Below are 19,751 nucleotides of genomic sequence, written 5' to 3'. Positions count from 1 at the left end.
TTATTTTTGGATAAAATGTATGTATGATATTTTGTTTTTAAATAAAAATTAATTTTATTTGTTGATAATACAAGTATTGTGTTGTGACATTTTATTGGTCAATAAATTTGTTTTAAAATTAAAAAAAATTATAATAAAATATACATTATTTAAAAATAAGGTGTTGAGCCATCTATAATTAAAAGGGTAAATCATATAAAACTCTCTTACACTTAGAGTCATATGTAACTTATTTCATATACTTTTGATTGCATCGAAATGTCCCTTTATATTTTTTAAATGTTCAATCAATCACCATCCGTTATTATTATATATAATTTTGTGTAGTAATCTATATAAAAAATACAAATTTTTATATATAGAATTTCAGCAATGAAATATAAAATTTTGCGATGATCAATTAATAAATTATACAAAATTTTATATAATAATAATAGATATTGACTGATTGTAATATTTAAAAGAAAAATGCTATCGGTACATCATTATATACATTTTTGACTATACAATGATACTAAAATGTCTAAAATACTTCTCATATAAGGCAATGAGGTGAGGCGATAAGACGTTGTGAAGCGGTAAGGCTCATAACTAAAATATCCCTCATTAATGGTGGTGAGACGACACGGTGAGACGCGAGAAGTATTTTTATCATTTGTGTGCATTATATAGTCTAAAATATACACAAATGATTCACAATGATACTAAAAAGTGTAAAAATGAATCTTTTGGTGTAATAAAAAACATAAAAGAATAAATTACACATGACCTCAAGAAATTTCATATAATTTATCTTAATTAAAACTAAACCAACATTAATTAATGGTACAAAAATAAGTAATATTTTATGTGCATATTTTGTTAATTAAAAATAAATTAAACATATGTTAATGTCATTCATGTTCCTCTGCTAACCGTCACTGAGCACTCAGGCTTTATCCCCTCTCTCTCTCTCTCTCTCTCTCTCTCTCTCTCCCTCTGATCTCAATGGCTACCTCCCAAAATCCACATCCGTTCAAACTCAACCCTCCGAACAACTCGAGGGGACCTGCAAATCCTAGCACCAACCCTAATTTTAGGAGAACCCTACCGGTAGTGGTAGTAGCTCGCAGGAAGGCGAAGGACGAAGAAGAAGTATGGAAGCACAAGAAGCAGGGGTACGTAGACTACGACCGAGGCGAGCACCAGGTCCGCCTTCACGTGGCCGGCCTCCGCAAATCGGACGTGCCGAAGCGGTACAGGCTGCGAGTCGACGGCGACCGGTTCCAGAAGGACTGGACCCTCGGCGAAGTGGTTCGCAGGGTTTTGGAGCTCAAACATTGGGAGGACATTGAGCGACTGCTCAACCATTGGGTTGGAAGGTTTGCTAGAAAGAATTTTCCCGTTCTTATCAAGGTAATAATCTATTAGCATCTTTCTCGTTTGATTATCAGTTTATTTTTTGTAAACAATGCGAGTAGTTGGTAATAATTTAATGTTTTGCATAGAAGTAGTTGGGGAAAATTACATGCTGCTATTTCTAGGGGCGGGCGACGATTGGAAGTTTGGAACAGAGCTAACTTGGTAGGGCTTTGAGCTTTAGATTTTAAGTTTAAAATTTTTCCTTCTAAATGCATGTATTCCTAGTGATTTAGGATTTAACATGGTCAAACGGTTCTTGGTTACTCACTAGGAATACAGTCATCCTTCTCGTTGTTACTCAGCCGTCGCAACAACTAGTGTGCACGGATTGGAGAAGGATGGGTGTCTTGGTTTTGGGTCCGATACGTTCTAATGAACCAGTATGCTGTATTTATTTTTTCTTCCGATGAACCAACCATGTGCATTTTTTGGGTTCATCGTGAATCCTGCACTGGGTTAGAGCAGGAGAGAAAGAGGGAGAAAATCACCATTGCCATTGTCGCCTTGGCCATAGCGGGAAAAGAAGGGGGAGAGAGAAAGAGAGAGCAGTACGAGGAAGAGAGAGAACGGAAGATGAGGGCATTTTAGTCATTTAAAAATTTAACTGGGACTAAGTAAAGACAAGGGGATTAGTGCAACAAAATTTGTGAAGTCAAGATAAGTAGTTGCTATTTCAGAACCCCAGGTTACCGCTTGCATTTAGGCCAAATCTCAAGGGTACTAAGCATATTTTTCTCAAAAGGAAATGGAGAATAAAAAAATACTAAATAAACCTGTCAATGGATGATTGAACAGATTTTAAGAAATAAAAGAATGTTAGTAAAATTAAGAATTATATTAACAACAACAAAAAAAAAATCTCAGATGATAAATTTATATATTAAGCTATTCATTATGATATCATATTCTAAATAGACGCCGCCGCCTAGAAAATAATTCATCATTCTTTGAGTAGCACCCAAGAGTTCAAGAGTTCAACTAGCTGAAGTAATTCAAACTAACATTTATTTATAAAATTTTGAGATGAGACGCATATAGGCATAGGGTTCTATATCACATTGCTTTGACTTACTGTCGGTCTGACCTAAGACCCAAGACAATCTTGTTGGGTTGCTGTGGTGCCCCAACTAAGACATGAAGAAGAAGGAACCAAACAACCCAACTCATGGTGGTCAGGTTGGTTCAGTTTTGGTTTCTCTGAACACTCAGCCTCAAAGGTTGTCTTGTACTAGAGGCCATACCCATTTTTTTATTATTACTAGTTTCCCAGTTGGATTTTGATGTGACTTTATTGTGCATAGTTGGAAAGGAAGAAAGCTATTCTAGTAAGAGAGAATATTATATAAATTTTTGCAAACTTACAAAAAACCATTTTTGCATTTTGCTTGTAGGAAATAACTCAAACAGGTTCAATTGAGCACAGCATTCATGTTTTCCGCTGGATGAAGAATCAAAACAACTATTGTGCTCGGAATGATATTTACAACATGATGATCAGGTTACATGCCAGACATAACCGAACAGACCAAGCACGTGGTTTGTTTTTTGAGATGCAAGAGTGGAGGTATGGTTGTTCTCCATTTTCTGTATATGCACTACTTTTTCCTTGGATCTCATATGAAAAAATGAATCCTTTTCTGAAGTTAAAAAAATGGTGCATGAAAATAAGTGACTCACAAAATGCAACAATGTAGCTGGGGACTTTAATTTAGCAAAGTTTAAACATCCTGCACGGCAACTTCTGCAATTCACACCAGCACCTTCAAGCTGTCTACACCTGTACTCTGCCAATACACCAACACAGTGCACTCTATAGCTAAGTCTCATGCATTAAGCACAAGAATAAGAGAGAAAAGCTCTCAGTTATCAGCACTCTCGCTTGTATAGGTACACCCACAGCTAAGCTCATGTTGGAAATATCACAAATTTACTCAAAAGGATAATTCAAGTAACAGCTGGATTTCTCTCCTAATCTTATGGCTGAAAAATAGGAGACTAAAGGATAAAGTGATAAGGTGATTTGAAGATTAGAAAACTCCAAAAATAAAGGGGTAAAAGCGGCAGATAATTCAAGATATCTCAGCAGTTTTTTAAATTCTTGTTGTTGTATTTTATCTTCTAAACATTCAAATATGTTCCTAGAATGTAGGAGATAACCTAGGTGTTGTGTATAAATACCCCATACTACCCGAGAATAGATCAAGCAAGCAATATACAGTTCTTTCAGCTTGTTTCATCTTCTTCTACAGCTCATAAGGACTATTTTACCCCTCTGTCATCCTCACCATTCACTTTTGATGAGCATTTTTGTCATTTTTATTGTTATTTCCCTTTTCCATATTTGCAGGCTCCTTTTCTCCAGAAATCATCCACTTTTTCAGTTCCATTACAGGCCCCATCAGGATTTGTTCCCCTGCATATGCATGAATCAGCCAATGCATTATCCTGTACAACCCTTTTTGGCCAGCTTTTGTATATTCTTGTGTTATGCGCACACTTGCTCACTCTCTTAGCCAATTATCTGTACACATCTCAGCCCAAAGCTAGCCAAGCGTACATGTGTTCCCAGGTGACATCTATGTCATCGTCACACACACATACTTATCTCATCCCATATGTAGCTAATCCTTTAGCACCAAGTCAGCCCCTTCTCTGCAGTGGCTGTGAACATGTATGTACTGCTTCCTTATGGTAGCCAATCCAAATCTCACTCAAGTACTAGACATCTTACATACCTTCTGTATGGCCAATTAGTGCATAAAAAGAGTGCATAGAAAGGGCCCTGAATAAAGTTTTCTACTCATGTCCCTTATCACTTATCAGCTTTTCCCTGACAGAGGTTATCCTTTTATTTCCGCTTCAATTTCACAGAAAGCCATACTCACCTTATACCCACACAATAGCACCTCAAAAAGGGTTCATATAATTGCCTCAACTCCCCTTACATTGGGTTCTATTAAGTCTCTAAACTTTTTGCTATCAATTGGATCCTAAGGCTAGCTTACTATCTCATTGTTTTATTTGATATATAATCCTCTAAAATGAATGTAAATCATCAAAATTTGCTCTTCACAATATGCCAAACAATGTATCAAAATTGCGTGTTAATCCCATTCATGAAGGTCATTAAATGGGCTCTCAAAGTTGGCATTAGGTGAAATCTCAAAATCATTCAGACAGCTCCAACAGTCAATCTGACGGTCAATTTTCCCCTTGGCATTTGATCTCCTGAGCATTCTGTCTTCCAGAGTTGACCTCAGAGTTCCTAGGTTGCATGTCCTAACTCCTGTTTCAGTCAATTCATTGAGCTGTTCAATCAGTTGACTCTCCAAGCTCGATTGACCTTCTTGCATTATCACCCTGACAATTGATCAATCAGTCGATTGTCAATTGACTATCAACTATTCTGTTAGAGTCGATCTCAGAGTTGACTCATAGCTCAACTTTCCTTTTAACGACTCCTGAATTTTTTTTTTTCAAAGCCATTATTTTACTCATAATTGAGCTTTGACAGACTGACAATTAACTGCAATTACGCATATAATTAGGGGATGAAAATACAGGTAATTGCAATATAGATTATTGGTGAGCTAGAATCCATGTAGTCAACCCGACCTAGTAGGTTTAAGGCTTGGTGGTGTTGTTATTCTTCTCCCTCATAAAAAAAATTGAACAAGTCTCTTGCTTACATGGTTGTGGAGTTTTCCTGGAAACTACTTTTATGGTTAATAATTGATTCCACAAACTAGTGGTGCCTATAACAAACTTGGTATAGTCATTCTAGCTAGCTTTTAATTAAGTATCAGCTGACACTTCAGAAGAATTAGACTGGATAGCTGGCTAATTTTGGTTCAAGGAGAACACTCATCTCCAGCCTTACCCAATTGGTGAATTGTATCTTTAATGTTCTATCAAATTTTCCAATTAAATTCCAGTATTAGGAACAAGAATTGCTCAAATCATAACTTTGTTCCTTATTGGTCCCCCCCCCCCTTCCCCCTGGGCGGCTTCTTTCTCTCCTCCCTTGTTTCCTGGAGACATTTCATAGGCAATGATAAACAATAGTGGTGGTAAGCCAAATCACAGACATCTGGATAAAGGGCTTTGATTATTCACATTTATATTTATATGTTGTGAAGAGTCTAAATGTAGTGTCTTAAATTTGGTAGGTTAATCTAGTTTTTGCTGTGCTAAAATATGGAGAATTTCCTAGAGAAGAAGGCCTGCAAAAATATTTGAAAGACCTTAAAGGAGAAGATATTGGTTGCAGGTTTATTGAGATATCTTTCTTGTTTAACTTATAACCTATTGAGAAATGAAGAAGTCGAGTTCATTGTGAAACTTATAATTAGACCAAGCTGCATCCAAGGTTATATAAAGGAAAAGAAAGAAACGTTGAGGTGCTTCTTGTCCTGTGGACACATCCTCCTGTAGGTGGATGTTTGATTCCTCAAAGTGAAACATGATATTATAGATCTATACATTTTTTCCTAGGTAAGTTAACATGGACCTTATTGTGGATTTGGTATGCTTTTGCCATTACTTTTTTTTCTATTCATCTTGATTTTCTTTTGAACGCTCATTCCTTTTTCACTGTTACTGTTTGTTTGTTTTTTATTTTGTTTCTATTTTCTCCTGTTCTTTTTGAAGGATGGAGATCAGTGGGTGAATTTTCTCTGGTTACATTACTCTTAAGTTCTTAACAATCGTTATCTTCTGTCAGGTGTAAGCCTGATGCTGAAACTTACAATGCCCTGATCAATGCGCATGGTCGAGCTGGTCAATGGCGTTGGGCAATGAATATTATGGAAGACATGCTTTGTGCAGCTGTGTGTATTTGTACTCTTCTTCATTATCAATGTTAGTGTTTCTGTTGTTACATTTTTTTTCCAGGCTCAGATGGTATCTTTTGGTGAAAATAAGTTTTATAATTCCTTGGAACCCTTTGTCATTGCAGTCAATTTTATTATTGCTATCATGAATGACATAGTTCTCCTTTATCATCATTATATCAGTTATAATATACCTGCTGGAGTTATGATGGTATACACAGTGTTATAATTATGGTTATTTATTGAATTTGAGTTTTTTTTTTTCTACTGGTCTACAGGCCCTGATGCACATTAGTTGGAAATTGAGATCACTCTAGAATAAGAGTATAGGAACAGGCTGTTTATTGTCTCTAACCCTGTTTGTATAGGCTCATTCACACAGTTATGCTCAATAATTCCTGGAGCTTTGACTTCAAACTTCTATTTTGATCACTCAGTGCCTCTCCTCCTTCCGTAGATACCCACAAGGGCCCCAGTGAGGTCACTGCATACCCTGGCATTGTCTTTCCCAAATGAACATCCACGGTAGATCCGGTTCATACAAGATATTCTTTAATGGCTGTACCACTAGTAAAGACAAGAATCCCTACATTAAGTGATTCATATAATGACCCACTTGGTGAAAGATAATCCTTTCACACTGCTGGACAATTCAACCATTTCTATGTCAATATTATTCAATCCATAAACACGTGCACGCACATCTCCAACTAGCACTGAAAATGGTAACCAATTGTCAGTTTTACTTAGTTATTATCAGTAAAGGTTGCAAGAAGTGGCTTGAAAAGTTAAAAATAAGTGGGTCATTATATGAATCACTTAAGTTGCACCAGCGGCTGAGCTTTGTCACTTTGTTTGGCTAGTTGCAGCAAAAAAAAATGATTGTGAAAATTTCCAGTATCTCTTACAAATCCCTTTGGATTTTGGAATTACTACTCCAATTCAGTTTTTAAGTAAAAATGCTTGCAGTGGGGTAAAATTTTCTTCTTTTTTAGGGTTAGGATCAAAGTAATGTTTCACTGGGCAATATAAGTACAACCAATAATGTAACAGGCCAATTTATTCAAAATTCCCTCTTTTCTAGAAAGTAAGGGGGAGGCTACCTACAAAAAAAACCCTTCCCCAACCCTGCAGATTGGGGAGCCTTGTGCAGTGGGTATACCATTTTTCGCCCCTCTTTTTTAGGGTTACGGACAAAGTTATGTGTTGCATTGGGAGATAGAAGTACAACCACAGTAAATTAGCAATGCCAGTTTATTCCCAGAAAAAGGAGGAATTAACATAGAATTGCCTCTTGAGGCATTAATAGTTATTAGAACAGAGGTCGCTCATTCTTAAACAGATTTCTTTGGAAGAAAGTTGAACTGTCTCTTGTTGAACTTTATAGCAGTCCTAGGTTTCCTACTAGCTTGAGGTTTTTGAATGCATTCAATAATTTGTTTAGTCATGCTGTTCTACTGTTCATGGTGGTTGATTATTTATTAACTATGACAGCATCACTTTATAATTTTTTTTTTTTTTATCATAGTATGTAACTATTCTAGCATCAATTTCCTTCCTTTGTCTTCTTATGGAACATTGACCATCATCGTTTTACTTGTTGCACTATCTGAATTTAGCAGTGCACCTCTACTGCCATTGCTTTACTTATAGTTGTGTGACCATGATTAATTTTGCAGATTGCACCAAGTCGATCAACATATAACAACTTGATCAATGCATGTGGATCTACTGGAAACTGGAGAGAAGCTCTACGAGTTTGCAGGAAGATGACAGAAAATGGAGTTGGACCTGATCTGGTGACTCACAATATTGTTCTGTCCGCTTACAAAACTGGGGCTCAGTATTCAAAGGCCATATCCTATTTTGAACTTATGGAAGGGACAAATATTCGACCAGACACCACCACCCTTAATATTATGATACATTGCCTGATAAAGCTTGGTCAATATGGGAAAGCTATTGATATTTTCAATTCTATGAGGGAGAAGAGAGCACTGTGTTGTCCTGATGTTGTGACATACACTAGCATAATTCATTTGTATTCTGTTAGTGGGCAGATAGAGAACTGCCAGTCTGTTTTCAATACCATGCTTGCAGAAGGTCTGCAACCCAATATCGTTTCTTATAATGCTTTAATAGGTGCGTATGCTTTACATGGTATGAGTGAAGAGGCCCTGTCAGTTTTTAACAAGCTAAAGAAAAATGGTTTTCGGCCAGATGTTGTGTCTTATACATCTCTGCTCAATGCTTATGGAAGATCTGAGCAACCTCAAAAGGCCCAGGGAATATTTGACTTGATGAAACAAAACAACCTGAAGCCAAATGTGGTAAGTTACAATGCATTGATTGATGCCTACGGATCTAACAATTATTTGGCCGAGGCCATTGAAGTGCTGCATGAGATGGAACAAAATGGGGTGCAGCCAAACATTGTGTCAATTTGTACCCTCTTGGCTGCTTGTGGGCGTTGTGGTCAAAAGGTCAAGATTGATTCTGTACTTTCGGCTGCTGAGTCACGAGGCATCAAGTTGAACACAGTTGCATGTAACTCTGCCATTGGAAGTTATATGAATGTGGGGGAGTATGAGAAAGCTCTAAAAGTATATGGATCCATGAGGGAAAAGAAAGTCAAACCTGATTCTGTCACGTATAATTTGCTAATAAGTGGTTGTTGTAGGATGTCAAAGTATAATGAAGCCCTTGAGTTTCTTGAGGAGATGATGGATTTCAAAGTTCCCTTATCAAAGGAGGTATACTCATCAGTGATCTGTGCTTATAGTAAACTGGTAAGTGTTTGTCAAACTTATCTCCAAGTAATTGCTTCTGTGACTTGAATGCAATGTCTTTATCTGAGGTCTCCTCCCCCCGTGTGATCTTCAGGGTCGACTTGCAGAAGCAGAGTCCATGTTCACCATGATGAAAATGTCTGGTTCTCCTGATGTTATTGCATATACCACAATGATACATGCCTATAGTGCTGCTGGTAAGATAGTTTGATTGTTATGGATGCCAGGCATTGACAAGAAATATTCTAATGCTAAAAGTAAGCATTTTCTCATCGCAGGGAATTGGGAGAAAGCATCTGCATTATTTCAAGATATGGGTGTGAATGGTGTGCAACCAGATGCCATTGCATGTTCAGCTTTGATGAAAGCTTTCAATAAAGGATGCCAACCAGCAAAAGTATTGTCTCTTGCCGAGCTTATGGAAAACAAGGGCATCCCCTTTAATGATGCCATTTTCTTTGAAATGGTGTCTTCCTGTAGCATGTGAGTTAATTTGATTTCAATCTTCTGCCAACAGATAGCTTTAGTACATAATATCTCTCTCTGACACACAAACACTGTAACATCCCGCTCGAGCGATAGGAAGAATCGGAACAACTTACCCTGATGGGCCTACACGAACTTCCCAGGGGGGTCACCCATCCCTGAATTACCCCAGGTTAAGCACGCTTAACTTGGGAGTTCTTTGCCAACATTCAGCCCAAAAGGTATCCAGCTGGTGTTGTTTCCTTTCTTACACTATCCTCGATATATACTAATCTCTCTGGGCTCTCGGGGTATTACAAACACAGAGGCCTGGTTTATTTTCCTCATCTTTGTGCTGTTCTGGTCTGCATTTTGTGCACAACATCATGATGATAAATGTGAATTGCATTTATTAATGTAATTAGTTCCCTTTTCTTTGTTTTTGGGGAAAGGTAATAGTATTTGCAACGAAGTATTTTATTCAAAAAGAAAAATACTATTCACGACAAAGCACCTTAATTGGGGAAACTGTTTACAGAAGGAAAATACATAAAGCTTGCGAAGAAAGAATTTCTAAAAGGCTAACTAAGAGCTGAACAGAGCAAAGAGAAGACCTCTCCAACCCAAAACTCATTAGAACCAAGGTAGTTAAAATTGGGATTTTAAGTGGGATCGAAAAAGTGTTCATAAAATTGGATCGTAAAATTGAATGATATAATTGTAAGATTTTAGAGACAATTAAAAATACTCTTTAATTTTTATAAATATATGTTTATAATAACATAATTTTATAAAAAATAAATTAATATCATTTAATAACCTGATTATTCCTTATTATAACTCAAAATATGATGCTTCCAAAATATAACTCAAAACTAACATGTTGGTATAGGCAATTTAGAGGCAAAATATAGCTTAAAATTCTTTAGAGGATGATTCCAATATTCTCCATTAGATTTAAGTTGCAATTTGTACTTGAAGCGTAAAATCGTTTGGGGATCTCTGAAGTGTAAAATTGTAAAATTGTACACCTAAAATCGGGATTTTATAGGATTTTACCCCAAATAAGATTTTACATGGGATTTGAATCGTTTGGGGGTCTCCAAAGCGTAAAATTGTATAAGTGGAATCGGGATTTTAACAACAATAATTAGAACATTTTCCTCAATACAAAAGGATGGCGTTTCAGATTTTCAAGCATCTCCTATTTGTCCTAAGATGTTCTCTTCCTACAGTCATCCTTGTAATAATCTAGCTGTATTAGGATGTTACATCATTTTTCCCCCTTGTACCATTATTGTGGATATGGAAGGAAAGTTGATATTTTATGAGATACAGGACCCATATATTCATTCCAGCATGTAGAATCACACCTCTCTCTGTCTCTGACATCCCCATCTTTTACATTTTTATATGTTTATGTGCATATATAAAAGGAGATTCGAACTGAGCTAGGTGTCTATTTTTATCAATTTGCTTGTAGTTTATTTTAATCAGGAAATTTTTCGTATTCAAATTAATATTAAAAGGGGAAATTAGCGTACAAGGTTCTTGCCATTGTGCAGTATGAAGAGTCACCTTCACATTCAAAGAGGGCATTTCCATGGTTCAAACCCATGACCCTAGGTTGCTATGCAGCAATCTTTTATGGCTGCTTCAAGGCCACCCCTGTGAAAATTGATCTTATTCGTCTTACTTTCTCTGTCAGTTTCTATTAATACTTGAGGAGAAGCAGGTTTGAATGATTTTTTATTATTTTAAACTCTGGTTTGTGAAGCAGGTCAAGAAATATTATTTTGGTTATGCCAACTGCTTTTCATAAAATATTATTTTGGTCATCTAAAACAGCTTTCTTATGAAACAGATACATAAAAACAAATTGTCCTTTGGTTTCTGACTTCATTGTTGCTCATTACCCTCAGTGATATAGTGTAACGCACATGAGGGATCATTTCATTACTGTGTGGAGATTTGTCCCTATTAATTATATCCAAGCTCTTAATGATCTTCTTGACAAATATACCTGACTTAAAGAGCTTTAAAATTCCTTAAATTACTCCAAATCACCCTGCAGCCCAAAATTGCTACCAGAAAATGAAATGGAAGAAAATGCATCAAACTATCTATTTTGAAACTTAAGGGTCAGTCCTGGTGGGTTATGTAAGAGTAGGCAATATAGTAAAGGTGACAAGAGAATGAGTGCATATTAATGTGCCACCAAGGATAAGATGAGAAGTGGCTGGCAAAGAATCAAAGGAGGAGGGAATATTGAGAACTCATCAAGAAAAGGGCATGGGATTCCCACACAGGTGGGGGAGTGAACCTTATCAGTGAAAAGAAGGGAAAAAATGAAGAATGTCATGTGCAGGTCAAGGCAACTGTCATGAGATGCAGAAAATATAAAGAAGAATGAGAAGGATATCAGGTCTTTAATAGTTTATCAAGTATAAAAAAACAGCCTGAGAAAATCCCCTAATCCTGCAAGCCCAACTCTGTGTCTGCTTCTTGTTCTCGGGTTGGAGTGAAGGGGCTACCGTTGAAGGCATTGTCTCAGGTTCTGATGCATCCCAATCCCTTACTAGATCCAGGCATGATGAGTCCAGTAAACTGACCTCCAATAACGTGTATGCAAAGTCTCCCTTGTGGATTGACAGATAGAGATAACATTTTAGTGAGATTTTTGTTATTACCTGGAGTAGCCAACAGAAGGACTCAAATCCTACATCAAAGTTGAGCAAAATGATTGCCATTTACCACAGATTAAAATGCCGGGATGGGTCTCTTTTTGGTTTGATTAGATATGTTTTTTTCTTGCTCTCTCTCTCTCTCTCTAAATGATAAAGTTTCTCACTGTCATAGATTCTCCTTGTGTCCCATTATTTGCCAAGACTGACACATTTTGACTGAAGGTTACGAGATTGGAGGACCACGGTTGGTCTGATCAAAATGATGGAGCCTTCATTCCCTGTCATTTCAGTAGGACTTCTGAATCAGCTTCTGCATCTTGTTGGAAAATCTGGGAAGGTTGAGACCATGATGAAGGTGAAGTATGATCTTTGACAACTATGAAAGACAAGTTTGTTGCAATGCTTACAGATTTCCCTCTTCTTCATGTGCTATAGCCTGTTTGGCCTTGCGTGAGAAGCTAGAAAAATGCTTTTTCCAGAATAAAAGATATTTTATTAGTTTTTTGAAGTGTTTGACCAAATTTTTTTTTTTAAAAAAAAAAACACTCACACACACACTCTTCTACTTTTACTAACAAGAAAGGCTATATTTGTCTATCAAAAAAAAAAAAACAACAGAAAGCTGTATTTCTGCTGTGAAGTAGAAGCAAAAATTTGGAGCTTCTGCTATGAAACAAAAGCAGAAGCAGAAAATTTGTTTTAGACAAAATTATCCCCAGTTAACATTTAAAATTACAAACATTACATTTACCATATAGTATGGACTGTGGACAACATAAACATTTTTGTTGATATCATTTATGGTAATTTTATTGTTAAAAACACATTTTTCAATCACTAGTCAAACACATATAACAACACAAAAAACATTTCTCAAATGATCTAGCCGAATGCTAAAGTGTTCTTCCTTTAAATTGATTCTCATGAAAGTGTTTTTTACATAAGTGATTCTCACGACAGTAGAAATTTCATAGTAATGCCTAACAGGCATTAATTAATGCAGTTTTTATGTCTTTTTGTATTACTTTTTTGTTCTTGTGACATGTTAGAAAACTTTTACTTCCTTTCTCTTAGAATGGTTGGAAATCCATTTTGTTGGATATGGATAGGAAATAGTGAAATTAATCCTAATAGTTCCACATAATTTAATTGAAATGCTTTGAAGCTGATTGAAAGACTGCAAAACATTCTAAAAGGACAAGTTATTTTAACACCAACTTTGAATATCTATGAGAAGTCATTTCAATTACTTTTTTCTTAAAAAAAGAAAGGAAAAATTTAGGACAGAAAATTCCTAAGAGGAGGAAAATCAACTTGTGAAGTCACTAGTTCTCTTTCTTTATTTTGTAGATGCTTTGCTTTTAAAAGTATTATTGTTACTTTATTCTTTGGTTGTTGCAAGAGTCTAGCCTTTCTTTAATCCTGGACCAACCAATTGCTTTTAAGATTTTTGTTTATGAGGTTCTTATATTAATTTTACTTTTATTGGACTTTAATCTCAAGTTTTTCTTTTCTTGAAAAATATTCTTTTGCCATGTTTCCATAAAGGACTCTTTCTTTACATTAGTAACTGTTTTACTTTGTTGAATGTGATTAATAGTTGTCATGTTGTAAATTTATTTGGTTGGTACATAAAGCATGGACACTTCTGTGAAGATCTTGAACCATTTAGGAGAATCATATTGGATGCTCATTGCAAACTTTCAAATGCTTGTTGGACACTATTGTAAATATATCTTGTTATCTTTATTTTATTTTAATCATGTCTATCATGGCATCTTGTGTGTTCATTATCGAAACAAACGAGAACTAAATTACTTAAAGCAATTAAAAAATTAAAAATATTATAGATTTATCATCATTAGACTTACACCTTTTAACTTTGACTGGTTAGAATTTTGAATTCCAGAACCTTATATAAATAGAGTTCTCTAAAATATAATTTAAGATATATATATCATATAATGTGTACATGCCTTGTCATATCCTAATTTTTTAAAGATTACTATATCGAATTGTCTATTTCATGGTGCCTTGTCTCTTTATGTGTACCTGTTGGTGCTTGTTAGGTTGGAATATTAACATGTTTAGAATGAAAACTTATGCTTGATAAGATTAATACGTTTTATGGTAATTTAATGTTTCCTATTCTGTATTAAATTGTATAGTTTATCACTGCGGTTATGTGAATACATCCATACATCTCAAATATGTTCCTAGGAAACTATTGAGCCTCTAAAACCATTTAGAAAGATTCATGTTTTTCGTTATCAAAAATTTCCTTCCAGACTTTATTAACAATGCTTTTGTATCTCTAGAATGGTTATGTTTTGAAGCTAATGGCAACAAGACATTGAAACAAAATTTTAATCATTCATCAGGAAGGGCATCTGTTTTAAAATTTTATCACATTGTTCATTTGCATGGATTTGTACTGTCAATATGATTTTTACAAGTCAGTTAACATTTTGAATGCCATACCACTGCCCCTAACATAGTTAGGATAAGGTTTAGTTAATGATGATTGGTCTAATGAAGCTATTCCATAATCATATTATAAAGGATAATGCTATTGGTACACCTTTGTGTACACTTTAGGCTATACAAAGGTGTATCAATGACAAAAAAGCCCCTCATGAGGCGCATAGAAGCGCGTGAGGCACATGTGAGGCGCAGGGCATTTTAGTCTTTATACCCCTTGATGTAGCCCAAGATGTACAAATTTGTTGTACATCTAGCATGATTCTATTATAAATTGTCAGCCGAATTGTTATATCTTGTTTGGCCATTCTTATGCAGTTATGCCTTGCACCAGGACTCTATCTAGTTTCTCATAATTCAAATTGAAGCCGCCCCCCCCCCCCCCCCAAAAATAAATAAATAAATAAATAAATAAATAAATAAATAAATAAATAAAAAATAATTACAAGTTGTAACAAGTTCCTTCCCTCTTTTATTGCATATGCAGTTATTCTATAAAATAGTGGCAACCAGTGCAGAAATCAGCTTCTCTACTTATTCAATTTTGTTGAAGGACCTTTTGGCTGCAGGAAATTGGAGGAAATATATTGAGGTAATCTCAGTATTGAATTTCTGACATTCTACCTTTTATACCCTGCAAAAGGGACTAATGTCAGAATGTGTCACCTTATTTCTTTGATTTACTTCATTTGTAATTTGGTGATAAACAACAATAACAACATAGCAAGCCTTAATTCTACTAGGTGGTCAGCTACATGAAGTCTGGCTTGCAAATCATTTATATTTATGGCTGTATCTTCTGTTAGGCCTTTATAATTCCTATCATACCCAACTGTCTCAAGTTTTCAAATATTTTTCCATTTTCATTAATTATAAGAAAGTTCTTGTTGTATCTAGAGCTTCAAATATTTGTGTGTGGAACAATTGGTAGTTGGGAAAAAGCTTAGTTGAGTTAAATTAAAACAATTCAGTAAAATATCCATGTAGGTACTGCAATGGATGGAGGATGCTGGAATTCAACCATCGATTGGAATGTATCAAAGTATTTTGTTTTTTGCACAAAATAGTGCTGGGGCTGATTATGCTGCTGTTATACAAGGAAGAGTTGGTATGGATACTTTTCCTGAGATAAATTTACAAGAAGATGAATTGTTTAGAATTTGCTTTTATCCAATAAATTTTCAAGAAGTGACCATATAACATATTGTTATCACACTATATTCTGTACATAACACAAAGTTATCTTGAAGCTTCTTAATGTATTTTACTGTTCTAGGTTATGTAGATGCTAGTTTTAACACCTCCACAGAGTGCATATAAATACAGAAGTAATAGTTATCTCTAGCAACTAGGCAATGAAAGTTGCATGCTCACAAACTCTCCTATGTCATGTAAAACACCAATCTTATGTGATCTCCTCTTTTTGCAAGTTATGCGCAACAATGACAGACCTAAAAGAAGCAATCCAGACAAATTGACTTTGTCATAGACCCAAAGCCGCCTGTCCCTGTCCAAGTGGGAGAGTTTGGGGAAACAGCTCACACATGGGCACATGACTACATGAAGTATCAAACCAGAATTTTGTGCTAGCTGTTGCCACCTGGAATGGGATTAAGTGAATACTGCATTTGAACTCGCCTGATCCTTCACCCGTACAAGTTAGTATTAGACCATCTCCATAGACAATCATATTATGCACTACAGTTTTTTTGAGTCTGTTGGCTATTCCCCTCATAGCCAACATCTATAGCCCCTTGTCTAGGGGAGCTTTATTGAAGAGGTTGAGCTTCTAATGCCTGTACATTGGCCCCAACTCTAGGTAGTGGATGGCATTGTTGAATTGCAGATCATCTTAAAACTCATCCCCCAATATCCATTCCAAAGAACATGCCCATGAGGTTCATCTAGCCTATTAGTTAGAGAATACGGATTGTGGAAAGAGACATCACACATGTTGGAAGGCTCAATAAAGGACTCTTGATTAGATCAAACATACTACCCTTAGATAAGTATGGCCAATTCTAAGAGGCAACTCTATCCAAATCTTCCTACCATCCCATCCAAATAGCCTTTTTGCTTTAAAGAAGCAACTTGGCGTGTACCCCCCAATAAGTACATAAAGAACTGAGTTTTCAATCCAAAATGCACCTCAATATCAGCCGCATCCTTCAGACTTTCACAAGAATAATCTCACTCTTAGCCAAACAATCATATTATCCAGAGATTTAAAAACACTCCCATGGCACATAACTTCCTATTGCAGGCCACCAAACAATAGGTTGCCTATATTCTCAGAAAGAAGATGCAACTTTGAAACCTTGCTATCCCTCCACTTCCCAACAATGACTTCTAACCTGATTGTTATCACAACCTTATGGAACATTAAATTAGGAGTCTCCATCCCTATGATAAACAAAAAGGGCAATAAATAGTCCCTTCCCTCTAGCATCTGGAGCGACAAAGAAGCCTATTGAGACTCCCTTTACCAAAATGCAAAAAATGAAAAGGATGATCAATGAACACAAAACATTACCAAACTGCTCCAATTCTTGTCAAAAGAATGTATTTTCCAACATGCAAGAGCAAAAAACCCCAGCAAAACATGTTATATGCCATAATTTATAGACAGCCAGGGGGTGTCACTCTTAATTCAGGAGCCTGGAAATACATTGGGCATAAACGTAGCATTAAGGTCCCGACCCAACCCCCACACAAATATTTATCAACTCTAGATACTATTCCTGATGATTGTTTTCAACTTAAAATGCAAGGCTTTATCAATGATGTTATGCCCACTACTTGCTAAGCTGATAGGCTTTAATTTCTCCTGCTATTCCCCTTCACTAATTCTTAGATACTAGGCCTGATGATCATTTTTGACCTGTGGAGAGGCTTTAGCAATGATGTTATACCCACTACTAACTAAAGTAATGAGCTTAAAGTCTTTTGGTTCTCCCGATGGGGCACTGAAGCAAGGAATTCATGCTCTTGTTAAACTGATGGAGGCATAACATCACAACCTACAGTACTCCAACAGGGCTGGATGAATGCCATAGAAAAGCAATCCAGACTTGGAGCACCAGTGAGTGTGCCACCATTCAAATTGTTTGAGGCTGCAAGCACTTACTTTACTGTGAAAGGACTCTCAAGCCATTCTTTATAATTTACAAAAACCGACTGAAAATCTGGATCTCCCTAGAATACTGTTAGTAATAGCTTCCTTCTCTCATTGAACACTAGCCTTGCAATATGGTCATTTCTTCCACATTCTATGAACGAAGCTAGTGTTTCTGCCCCTTGTTTGATATACATCAATCTCTGCTTATGTTTCCACAAGTATACTACTTATATGACAGTCCCCACTTCCCTACTTATCACTTTCCAACAGATGCTGCCCAAGGACCCAAACATACAACAAATAAAGCTCCAAACTGTACGGAAGGGTCCTTGCTACAATGAAAGGTTATATTTTTCTGTTCTCTCCAAATCTACATCAAGGCATGAGGAGCCAAAAGCTAGCTGATATTCCTTTCTAGGATAACATCCCTAACAAACCAAGGTAACGCCTATTCACACACTATTTGCACAATACTATTGCCGGTAATTTTTGCAATTCAACCATTTCTCACCATCTGAAAGACTAGTTGAGCTGCAAACTAGATTTAAGCTCCATCGGTAGTATGCTAATATTCCCTTAGTCATGCTGTCCATTCATATAACTCTAATTGCCTTGGCATGACTAAGCAATCATTAATTGCCAAAATGGACTTTGCTTTGAAAACTTCCGCATGGGAAGTGATGCGGGCGTGAAGGAAGTAAATTGACACTTCCCTTGGTTATTTCTACTGTACTTTGGCAGTTTCCATTTTTGGGGTTTTGACTACATGGTTTGATCAGAAACGGCCTTGCGAACAAAACTCACCGCCTTTGGCCGTGATGCATGGCGTTTTTTGGCCAAATTTGGTTGTTTAGGCCTCCAAATTAGCAAATTTGCTATTTTAGGAAAGATTTGATTAGCTGATAACTTTTTGTAGGAAGATCTGTTTTGATTGCCGTCTGCGGCATTGATCTTGTTTCAATTAGCGCTTTGATTTTGTTTATTTAGTTTCCAATTTTCTATTTTTGGAAAATTTTGTTATTCGTGGAGTTCCTATATAGTGAGGGTTCTTAAGAATGTAAAAGACAATTCCTGGATGAATAAAAGTTCGGAGAAAATTCTTTGTTTGTGATTTCCAGTTTCTCTACGCTAATTCGTTGCGTCAGGAAGCCACAAATTTTTTTAGATAGAGGACCCAAAAATACCTCTATATGTTTCTTCCATAATCATGACTCTATGTTTATGTAAAGATGGAGGGTTTCTTTGTCCATTTATATCTATTTCATATTTGTATTCTTCTTTCATTAAATCAGAATCCTGTCCTGAGTTCCTGATGTAATTTTCAGTTTGGTATTTCGTGTGCGCCAATTCTTGTGTTTTATTCTCTTTCTGAAGTTTTCATGCGACGAAAGTAAAGTATGATATTTCAAATGATGATATTTGATGACTTAACAGAGTCCTTGAAGAGAAAATCCAGGGATCAAATTTCAACAACCAACCTTCAAGACTCCTCCCTTCCGACAATGACATTGATCGAATCAACTGTGGAGCAAGAAATGGACATACAATCCCGGCAGCGTGCAGCTTGAAGGGCTATCAAATTGTTGAAAAGAAGGCCCAAATTCAACTGACAAAAGCTGAATGCTATTCTGCTTGATGATTTTGGTCATGAAGATACATCCCCGAAACACCATCTACCCTGCTTGCTTTGCCAGATTGCTTTAGGTTTTCATTCTGTAGGGTGTTAAGAACAAACTTGGTGGCCCGGAAAATGTCAAGTATATGCTGTTGCACATAGTCGGATAGCAAACTTTAGACTTGTATTGTATGGACTTTTGTTCTTGTGGATTTATATGCTTATGGGATGAGCTTCCCGAATACATGTATTGGCTCTTGTAAATCTAATTCTGTAATCCAAGTAGCTAACTTATCAATGCTATGATCAATACTATGATGGATGAAGCAGCCCAATTTTATACCAATAGTTTATTAGAAAAGT

The 19,751-nt window shown here is 36.1% G+C and overlaps 1 protein-coding gene across 2 annotated transcripts; it reads left to right on the top strand.

Annotated features, from left to right (window-relative positions):
• The first annotated feature begins 921 nt into the window (after positions 1 to 921).
• On the top strand, positions 922 to 19,751 carry LOC127788552 (pentatricopeptide repeat-containing protein At2g41720). 2 transcript variants are annotated; one of them, XM_052316966.1, is made up of 10 exons: positions 922 to 1,395; positions 2,793 to 2,965; positions 6,125 to 6,230; positions 7,913 to 9,022; positions 9,117 to 9,219; positions 9,301 to 9,505; positions 12,397 to 12,529; positions 15,143 to 15,247; positions 15,643 to 15,763; positions 19,208 to 19,749. In XM_052316966.1, the coding sequence occupies exons 1-10, from the start codon at positions 988 to 990 to the stop codon at positions 19,339 to 19,341; spliced, it is 2,598 nt and encodes an 865-aa protein (XP_052172926.1). In that variant the 5' UTR covers positions 922 to 987; the 3' UTR covers positions 19,342 to 19,749. The 2 variants fall into 2 exon arrangements, with proteins under 2 accessions (XP_052172926.1, XP_052172927.1); XM_052316967.1 differs by lacking the exon at positions 15,143 to 15,247 and having other exon boundaries at positions 19,208 to 19,751.

The sequence above is a fragment of the Diospyros lotus genome, chromosome 13 (assembly GCF_014633365.1).
Source record: "Diospyros lotus cultivar Yz01 chromosome 13, ASM1463336v1, whole genome shotgun sequence".
Lineage (NCBI taxonomy): Eukaryota > Viridiplantae > Streptophyta > Magnoliopsida > Ericales > Ebenaceae > Diospyros > Diospyros lotus.
The sequence above is the reverse complement of the archived record's forward strand: the minus strand, read 5'-3'. Positions and strand labels throughout refer to the sequence as shown.

Excerpts from the sequence above, each read along its gene's own strand:
- LOC127788552 (XM_052316966.1), top strand. The coding sequence starts at position 988 with ATGGCTACCTCCCAAAATCCACATCCGTTCAAACTCAACCCTCCGAAC. Across the intron at positions 2,966-6,124 it reads TTTGAGATGCAAGAGTGGAG|GTGTAAGCCTGATGCTGAAA; the intron begins GTATGGTTGTTC and ends ATCTTCTGTCAG. Across the intron at positions 15,248-15,642 it reads ATTGGAGGAAATATATTGAG|GTACTGCAATGGATGGAGGA; the intron begins GTAATCTCAGTA and ends ATATCCATGTAG.